The sequence below is a fragment of the Gracilinanus agilis genome, chromosome 2 (assembly GCF_016433145.1).
Source record: "Gracilinanus agilis isolate LMUSP501 chromosome 2, AgileGrace, whole genome shotgun sequence".
In the NCBI taxonomy this organism is placed as follows: Eukaryota; Metazoa; Chordata; class Mammalia; order Didelphimorphia; family Didelphidae; genus Gracilinanus; species Gracilinanus agilis.
Window position 1 is genome coordinate 438,239,875 of NC_058131.1, and position 10,489 is coordinate 438,250,363.

General features: G+C 37.8%; 1 protein-coding gene across 1 annotated transcript; it reads right to left on the minus strand.

The window, feature by feature from the left end:
- Positions 1–1,680: 1,680 nt before the first annotated feature.
- On the minus strand, positions 1,681–2,790 carry LOC123235740 (neuropeptide Y receptor type 6-like). The gene has a single exon (XM_044661943.1). The coding sequence runs from the start codon at positions 2,788–2,790 to the stop codon at positions 1,681–1,683; it is 1,110 nt and encodes a 369-aa protein (XP_044517878.1).
- Positions 2,791–10,489: the final 7,699 nt, after the last annotated feature.

A 10,489-nucleotide genomic window follows, 5' to 3' on the forward strand; every position in this document is an offset into this window, starting at 1 on the left:
GCCTGAACCAGGCAAGGCTTCAGAGGCTCAGCAAAGGGAGGCACAGAGGTTAATTAAATAAGGCTTCCAGCCACGAGGTCTTCTCTAAGACAAGAAGCCTCTTCAGAGAGGCTAGTGCCTCCAGAAATGCCAGGGAAAGGAAGTCAGCCCGAACTTACCAATGTGACAATTCAAAGGAAGCAGTCTGAGGTCTTGAACCCTAGCTCCTCCAAGGCCAAGTTCAAAGAGCAAAATCCCCTTTACAGGAAGTTACCATCATATTTAAAAGATAGTTCTTTGCTTCACTTCCTGCATCCACCCTCCAGTTCTATGTGGCTAAATGGCAGCCTCAACCTTTTAACAGACTGCCCAGGAGGCAGACGCTTATTTTTTATTTGTCATTCACTAGCACATGTGGGTCATAGATCTTCCTCCTCGCCACTTAATTCTAAGTTGGGTGGGGTAACATATTCCTGGTGGCTAAAGTCTAAAGAATGAATAGGGGTGAGCTAATTCCATCTTCACATCTGCCTTAGAACATGCTTTTGATTCTAAGATGGAAAGTAAGGGTTTAAAAAAAAAAAAAAGATGTTCTCCCCAAGTTAATCTCTAAGTGTGGCATAAGCAATAACTGGTCTCTCCTTTATTGTCTTGATTTCCAGGTCAATTCAAAGATGTATTGGAAGAAGCAGATCATTCCTCAGGACTGACACCTCACCATATTTGTGTCTTGCTGCTCTGATTGCCAAAGGACATGGCTCTCCCAAGTATTTGAAGCTCATGATATTGTAATCTAATCTTTTTCATCAATGGTACTCATTCAGCTTAGACCAGGGAAGACTGAAAGAAACAAAAGAAGAGGTACCATGCAATCAGGACAGCTACCTTTCCCTCTCCTCTCTCTCCCAATCCACAGCTTTTCTTCCTCAGAATCCACCAAGAAATAGAATTCATCTGCTTGAGCCTTAGTATACATAACTCTGATCTAGCTGCCAATTAGAAAGAAGGCTTTTAAGCACTAATGCAGTAAATTGAAGGAAAGAATTAGAAACTGTAGATGTTCTGAAGCAGTAAGGGAAAGGATACACATTATACATTTCCAGAAATAGTCTCACTATGTGAATTGATAGCAAGCAAAGTATGCATCACATGCTTTAAAGATTATGTCCACTACATTCTAAATGATAAGGTTTAATAAATGAGAATTAAATTAGTAATACCTCCTATTTGCAAGGCAGTGTAAATGAATGAGTTTTCTCTGTCATTTTCTGAGATGAAGGTTTTAATAGAAAAGAGGGGTAAGAGAACCTAGAACTCTAGATAACCAGGCCTGGGAGCCTAAGAGTAGGTAAACTTCACTGACTTAATTTTTGGAAAGAGAGTGTGATAGCAAGACCTCTGAGTAGTTTCTGGAGATACTTAATTTATAGACAACATCTGAAAAACTCCCAAGATCAGTGAGGATGATCATTTTTAAGGGAGATTATAGTGCTATCTTGGATTAATTCTGGTATGTTTATTTTTAAGGATCCATCTTTCTGAAACAAAGTGATTTTGGAATAACTCCTAACAAGCTTTTTGGGTTTTTTAGGTTTGAATTCTCATCTCCAAGGAAGTGACCTTGTTCAGATGATTAGCTACATGGACAAAGAGGTATCTCCAGTATCAGAGAGATGGAAAATACTGAAGGAGAATATATTTTTAGATTGCTGCTGGGATAGGGGCTAATTTTGAGAACCCTTTAGATTCATCTGTGTGCATGGTAGAAATAGCAATGTTTTCATATTTCCTTTGAGGTGCCAAGCACTGGCAATGGCAGATGAGCACCATGAAATCCTTCTGGAAATTATTATTGAGGAAGCCATAAAAAAGAGGGTTGACACATGCGGAGGTCATGGCAGCCAGGTGACAGAACACAAATACTAGGTCGTGGTGGCAGTTCATCAGGGCTTCATGGTACCAATCAAAGATAGCATTGAAGAGGTTGAGGGGTAGCCAGCAAGCTCCAAAGGTCACCACAATGGAGATCAGCACAATGTTTATCCTCTTTCTTTCACTCTCTCTGGACCTTTCCACCTTCCCATTCCTCCTATGCAGGCATATCAGGATCCTCACATAGCAGACAAAGATGAATCCCAGGAGAAGGAAGTACTGGAGCATGAGCATGGAGGTGATGAAGAGGAGCTGGTGTCCTTTAGAGGGCCAGTCCTCCACGCAGGCCTTCTGGTCAGCGTAGAGGTCATGGGGGAGGGAGAGGTTGAGGAAAGGCTCATTAGTAAAGTGGTAAAATAGGAAGAAGGGAACTGACAGCAGGAGAGAAAACAGCCAAATCATCATGATGCCCCAATAAGCATGAGATATGTTGGGTTTCCAGCCACGGGGGTTTACAATTAGCTGGTACCTTTCAATAGCAATTAAGACCAATGAAAATATGGAAACAGTGATGGAAACACTCTGTGCATAGGAAGTCAGTTTACACATGGTGTCTCCAAATATCCAGTAATCCATCAGAGTATAGATGACTGTAAAAGGGATACACATGACACACATCAGGATATCAGACAGGGAGAGGTTGGCAATTAGGAGGTTAGTGACATTTTTATCCTTTCTCTGCTTTTTGATGATGATGATGATGAGTGAGAGGTTTCCAAAAAGGCCGACAATTATGACTATGACATAAGCAATGACTACAATTAATAAGGCTAGAGAAGGCAGTGGACAGGATTCCAAGTAGAAAAACATAGAGGCGTTGGTCTTTGCTGTGGTTTGGTTAGAAACCATGTGGTTTAGAGAATTCTCAGAATAATTCATTCCATTAGGACTGGGGGAAGAATCAATCCTATTTTCCAAGGTAGAGTTGTAGGCATTTTCTTGTTTGGGACCTTGCTTAGAGGCTTCCAGAATGTATTCAGTAGCCTTCAGTCTTCCTTGTTCCCTGACTCTATGTGATGGAAATATTTTGACATAGTGAACATCTTCCTAGAATCCTGAAAGGAAAACAACAACAACAACAACAACAACAACAACAACAACAACAACAACAAAAAAAAAAAAAACAGTGCTGTTACTGAAGGCTTAGATCTAGAGATTCCAATAGGATTCTAGGAAATTATCCTCTCTGTACATGTGCCTCCAGGAATGACTAGACTTAAATCAAATTCTAAGTCAAGAAAACCTCCTCAGTTTTCCTTAGAGATCATGAGAGATGTTTTTACAAAAGTTTACTCTACCCATCACCCACCTCCAGTATAAGCTGCCTGATCTGAACTTTAAAAGCTCATTATCTAGACCAAGCTATAAACTTTCCAGGCCTCTTCCTTCTTTAACATTTATTCTTTTATTCTAGGTAGTGATTAAAGGATACACCCTTTGGATTAAAGATTGTCTCCAGAGCCTCCTTCTAAAATGCAAATATAATTTGGAGAGGAAATACATTTTCCTTTATTTCTCTCTTTGACTAGCTTTCTGGACAGCAGTCATTGTCAAACTGAAATAGTGTAAGATTAAAAATTAATATCCAATATAAGGGGCCCCCTAAATTTTACATAAGGATATCATAACCTACATAAGGATATCTAAGTCACTATGAAACCCGCAGATATCTTTAGATATATTTATGTATAATATTAATATACTTGTGAAAATTTGACACTCAATGATGAAGCTTTTAGAATGAGCAGAAGGGAAGTGTGGTGATATGGTACTCCCAGCCTCTGGCTGGGTCACAATTATTAGCTGTGTTATGGAAGAAACATCTCCTCTCTGAGTTCATGCACTGGGGAACTGCTACAAAATACATTTATTTACCATGCTGTAGAAATTATAGAGGTAAAACCCAAGTTTTACTTTTATTATTATGTCTCAGAAAAACCTGAACCAATGTGAAGAATATGACAAAGCTTCTTATAGGTAAAATTATGTCAGAGTGACACAGAAATAATTCTTTTACATGTTGCAATCTTGTACATTCCTTTTAAGCCATAAAAAGTTTTTTAAAAAGATAGATCCATAATTCCATATTTCCTTCAACATCATAATAGAACAACAACAAAAAAAAAATAGAACTTAAACAGTTCAAGGAATATTTAAGGTTCTGAAAAAGAAATGTATCTCCAAAAGAAGATATGTGGATAGAGAAGGACCCAGATGTATTTGGGGATGAAAAACCCACCTAGGACCTTCCCAGGACCAGTGAAGTACAAAAACCCTTGAGACTGTATGAAAAGACAAGTTTATTTTGCTTATTAAGGTTAGGGAACTGATAGTTAAGATTCATTATGTCCCTGACTCTACACAGCGCTATCTCCACCCACTTTCTATGCCCCTCTCACAAGAAAGCTCTTCTGATCTTCTACAACCCTTCTTACCAGTTCCCTGATCTTATCTAACCCCCAAAACCACCTGACTAACTATCTCTACTAAGTATCTCAAATTGTTTATCAACTAACCTTAATTGTCCCTAAAAGGGCTAGTGAGAATGGACTCACAAGTGGACTGAGCCCTTCCCCAAGCCTGGAGTTGGCTTCTTAGGTAAAAAACCCAAAGTCCCAGATGTTAAACCCTTTGGTTTACCTTAGCCAAATTGCCACAGCCAAATTGTCCACAGCACTGCAGGGAAATCCAGATCTCCTCCTAGATATCTTCCAAGCCCAAACCCTCCAAGTTTCTCCATGAAACTAGTCAGGTTACAGGAGCTGATGGAGCAGCTGTTCTCCCTTCCAGTTCAGGGACAGGACCATTGTGTAACTCAGTTAACTCCCCAAACCCTCCTCTGCAGTGCCTTCTCCTTCTAGAATCTTTTCTCAAGGTTCCTGGCTAAACTCTCCTCTCTCTCTCTCCTTTCAGAGACAATTTTGCCGTTTTCCCTTATCCCTCTATTCTTACAGTTCTTTGTAAATTTTAACATTATAACATTTTACATTATAGGGGACAAATTTCATCAGTCAGGTAAGATCACTATAAGACAGACTTTTAGTTAACCAAAATTTGTAGAAGACTGACCCTGAGTCCCAATTAATGAGATAAAAAATTTCCATAACATTGGATCCTACACAGGATCACAAAGTAGAAGTTGAAGAGGCTTAATGTCATCTAGTCTGGCTCCCCTTACCTCACCCCTTAAAGCATTCACAGAGATTGACCCAAAGAAGTAAAGATCTTGGGAGTGAAGTCAGAGAAGGAGCAAGAGGGGAGCAAAATGACCTTTTTTCTTCAACTTTTTAAATAGCTGATAGGTTATAAAAATCTGGAGGACTGTATTCTAATCCTGCTTTTGCCACTAACTTACTGTGTGACTCTGGGCAAGTCATTTCACCTTATCAGATCTTCAGTTTCCTCCTCTGTAATATGAGTGATAGGCTCTTGGGGCTTCCAAACCTGACATTTATCAAATAATGATACCAACACTTTGTTTTTTTTTGCCTTCATCATCCTTTTTAGAATCAATACTATGTATTGGTTCTAAGGCAGAAGAGCAGTAAAGGACTAGGCAATGGGGGTTAAGTGATTTGCCCAGTCACACCACTAGGAAGTGTCTGAAGTCACATTTGAACCCTGAACCTCCTGTCTCCAGACTTGGTTTTCTAACCACCTTGCTGCCCCTGAGTACAGATACTTTTGAAAAAGGGAGATTTCATTTGTTCCCAAAGGAATTCTCTACCTCTAAGAGTTGGATTTTGGTTAATCTCTTTTTTGCATGTAATCAGAGTTTCAACATTCAGATGAAGAGAAAGAAGCTACCAAAAAGTTAATGAATATTTCCTGATTCATCCCATAAACAAATGACTAACTCAGGAAAAAAATGAGTCAAACCAGAAATTTGAATTTAGTCAAAACAGATGACCCATTGTGACCTAAAGATACAGATTCAAATTCAACAAACATTTATTAATAGTTTATTACTAGGTAGCTTAGTAGAGAGAGTGCTAGGCCTAGAGATGGGAGGACCTTGGTTGAAATCTTGCTTCAGACGCTTCCTAGCTGTGTGACCCTGGGTAGGTCATTTAACTCCATTTGCTTAACCCTTGCCTTTGTGTCTTAGAGTTATTACTACAGTAAAAAGCAAGGGTGAAAAAAAAAGCCCAGTATGTGTATGGAACTCCATGGAAAAACAAAGGAAAACTTGAGATGCTTATAATATACTGGGGGATATGGCAAGAACACAAATGAGTATGATGTGATTCAAGAAAGAATGTGGCTAAAATAAGGCACAATAAGAAAAATCTGAGCAGAGTAAGCACTTTCAACATGGCTGGGGGAGAGCCCAGCAAGGAGAGTGAAGGAAGGGAGAAACCAAGAAAGATTTCCTGGAAGAGATGGCACATGAACCAGATTTTAGAGGAAAATAAAGAACATGGAAACATAGAGGAATTGAATTCTGAGCACTGGAAGATAGCTGCACAAATGTACATTATTAATATTGTTGTTATTATTATTATATGTGAGAGAGGCCAGAATGAAACCTAATAGAGTCCAGAAACACCTAATAGTTCAGTCTGGCTGAAATGTAGTACAAATATCTGGGAATGATATAAAAATAAGGATGGAAAAGCAGATTGGAATAGATTGTGGAAATCCTTCAGTGCCATGCCTAGGAGTTTATGTTTTCTCCTACTGGCAATAAAAAGCCACTTGAGTTTTGTGTAAGGCACTGATCTCTAGATGAAGTTTCTTATTTTTGTACTGTGTTTTGATTAATTTTGTTGTAGAGTTTACTTGTTTTCTCTTCATTTATGAATTCTCTGCACTGAGACAGAGCTTCCACAGAAAAGTTACAGATTTCATTATATAAAGCCAGCCTTTCAATTGTATCTTAGATAAGAGGTCTGAATACCTCCTGTGGATTCAATTTTCATGTGGAGTTTAGGATCAGGGCTTCTTATCTCAGACAGGATACAATTTTTGGATCTTTTTTTAATTCAGTATATAAAAGTATTGAAACAGTGATTTAATAATCATTGCTCTAACAAATACATCACCTACCAGGTTTTCAAACAGTAGGAATAAAGATACTGTAAGGTAAGGAGCAGTCTACCAGCCTTAGTCATGTATAATTTCTCTGTTCATATCACCAGCAACATCATTATTTCATTCCATAGTTGCTTTTATGTAAGATATTAAAGCTTAGATTGTCTTTGAGATGATCACATAAGCAAAAGGCCATTGTTTACAGCACTACAATTCTAGTGTCTACTGATCTTAACATCTCTTTAAGCTGGAATTTTTTTGGAAATGAAATGTATATTTGAAAAAACACATTTCCAAGATTTTACTTGTACAAACTTGAGATTTGTATTCTGACTTACCTGTTGAAATATACGAGTTCAGTGGCCATTCCTTTGTGCCTTCAATGTAGATTTTTCCTTCTTTCCCTTTCTTGGTGCCTTTATTAGCCTTGAATTACATAGTAAACATCTTTCCAATTCTTGATCTCACTTGATCCCTGACTTGCTTTTCCAGTTAATGATTTGTAATATTGATCTGAGGCTGTTTTCTGTTTCTGATCAAATATATTGACTATCCCATGGAAAGCACCTGAGAATAAAGAAAGCAGCTTTAGAATCCTAGAGGTTGTGAACAACAATGAGTGGTTAGAGGAGGAGTCAGAAGCCTCAGGAGCAAGGATGTTTGCTTTAGCTGTGGTTAAAAAAATAATATTAAATAATTTCATCTTTTATCAAATTATATAATTGATACTTAAAGTATTATCTAGATAATTTCAGGCATGCAAATATATTTTCTTTTTAAAATTAGCTTTACTGCAAAATGGAAAATAAGCTAGCACATTAGATTAGAGTATTTAGGTAAAGCATTATTAACACCAATGGCTGTCATTAATTAAATGTGCTGACAGGAAATCAGAAGACTTAGACTTTATTTATTGCTAATTTTCCTGGACCATTTGCTTTTGCTTACTCTTCCTGTACTTTAGTTTTTACTCAATAAGAAATAACAAATGAGAGGAATTCAGAAAAATATGGGAAGACATATGAAAAGATATAAAGCAAGAAACAAAAAAAAAGCCACAATAATAAGGTAAATGAGAACTATACTAAAAGAAATCAGAACTCAAAATAAATTTAATGACCAATTTTGTTTCCAGGGAACCAATGATGAAACATTGAGGTGATGGAGTATAGATACAGAATGTTACATGTGTTGTCAAATGCTGTTGCAGTGATGATTTCTACTACTTAACTGTTTTTCTTTGTTATAAGAAAGAATTCTATTATGGGAGTAAGGAAGAGAGAAAAGTTATTGGGAAATGACTATTGTAAAAAAACACATCAATAAGAACATTTTTTTAAAAAATCAACTTTGATCCTTCACAGGGTGTAGGCTATTCAAAGTATTATTGACTTGCCAATTCATAATATTGAGAACTAAGCTAATCATTTAATGATAAACAAGAATTTAATATGAAAACCATCTTGCTCCCTGTCATTGGCTCAATACACTTAAATTTGCAGCAAAAAAAGAGTTATATGAAAATAAAAAAGATAAGAGGAATCAAAATTATTAGACACCAGAAGAAATGAAAGGAGGTTATGGAATCTTCATCCAAGGAAAATTTTAAGAAGAGTGTAGAAAGCAGGAGATGGGGATGTATTGGAACATTTTCATGGAGCTGAGCATAGGAGCTTTGACTTTGAGGACAAGTAAATTTATGCTCAGTCTCTTGCTAAAACAGTGTGCATAATCAAATACTCTTCTCTAAGAAGCTAAAAAGCATACATGCCCAATTCTATAGGAAATGCTTGAATCTAACTCACTCCTGCATCCTGGCCTTCCCTAAAGCAGGATAGACTTAGACATGCCTGGAGGTCAGGGACAAGCATAGTAATCTTTTATTGTCCCTCCTGCCCAACAATTCTGTGAATTCTAGGGGTTGGAGTAAATGCCTGCTGAGGTCCCTTCCAATTATCAAACTGAGATTTTATGATTTCTCTGCCAAGAGTAGAACAATTTTCACTAAGAAGGCTAGGCTAATTTCCACAATACTGCTGGGTGGAGCCAGGGGTGGAGGTTTTGGATCTTGCTAAGTATTTTCAAGGCAAGATGGAATGAATAGAGAAGGCAGAGTCAGGAGAGAAATGAAACTGTTTGGTGGACCCATAACAGACCTCTTTGAGAAGGACAAGAGGATTATGACCTAAGTTAAAAGGATTCATTCAATGTTTAAAAATTATTATTTGGGGGGCAGGTGGGTGAGTGGATTGAGAGCCAGGCCTAGAGATGGGAGGTCCTGGGTTCAAATCTGACCCTGGACACTCCTAGTTGTATGACCCTGAGCAAATCACTTCACCCCCATTGCCTAGCCCTTACCACTCTTCTGCCTTAGAACCAATACACAGTATTGATTCTAAGACGGAAGAAAGGTAAGGGTTTAAAAAAAAATTATTAATTGCCTATTATGTGCCCAGACTACCTAGTATTATGGGAGAAATATGAGTTCCTATCTTTAGAAATATGTATGAAGTCAAAAAGGAACCCACAGGGGGTGTTAGTTAAGTCAGCATTAAGATATTATCAACAATGACATGTGCAAAAAATGATATAAAATAAATTATCCAAATTATGTATAATCAGAAAAAAGAGATGGGTTAGTCATGTAAAAAGAATGTAAAAAGACCTAAAGAAAGGACTACAATGCATTAGACAGCTTCCTTTATCAAGAATTTATAGGATAGCATAGATAAGAATCACACAAAATGGGAAGGCAAAAATGGGAGGTGAACTTTACTCTTAATATCCATGTCAATAATGGCACAGGAGGCAGCTAGGTGGGCTCAGTAGATTGAGAGCCAGGCCCAGAGATGGGAGGTCCTGGGTTCAAATTTGACCTCAGATACTGCCTAGCTGTGTTACCCTGGGCAAGTCATTTAACTCTCATTGCCTAGCCCTTACAGTTCTGCTGCCTTAGAATCAATATACATAGTATATTGATTCTAAGATGGAATAAGGGTTAATAATAGTAGCACAGAACTATTGAACTATTGGAATCTGGTGGCCAATCTTGGAAGACTCAGAGATGAGGTTTTAAATCCAAACTTATTCAAATTTATTTTTTGGAAATGGCATGAAATAGGCTTTAAAACAACAACAACAAAAACACCTTAGAATCAATACTTCATATTAGTTCCAAGTCAGAAGAGCAGTAAGGGATAGGCTATAGAGATTAAGTGACTTGCCCAGGATCACACAGCTAGGAACTGTCTGAGGCTAGATTTGAACCTAGGACCTCCCGTGTAAGCCTGTTTCTCAATCCACTGAGCCACCCAGCTAGTCCCATGAAATAGGCTTTTGATGAAAGCAGTTACTTTTTCTGTCTAATGCAGAGTCACTGCAATATCTGACCTAATAAGTGGATACTTGTCTAATGGGTGCTGAAGATATAACGGTGAAGACTGCAAAGGCTTCCAGGAGGGGAAGAATACTATATGAATCAGGAACACAATCATTTATTTAGCACTCTCTGCTTCTAATCCCAGAGAAAACCTGAGAGCCTGCT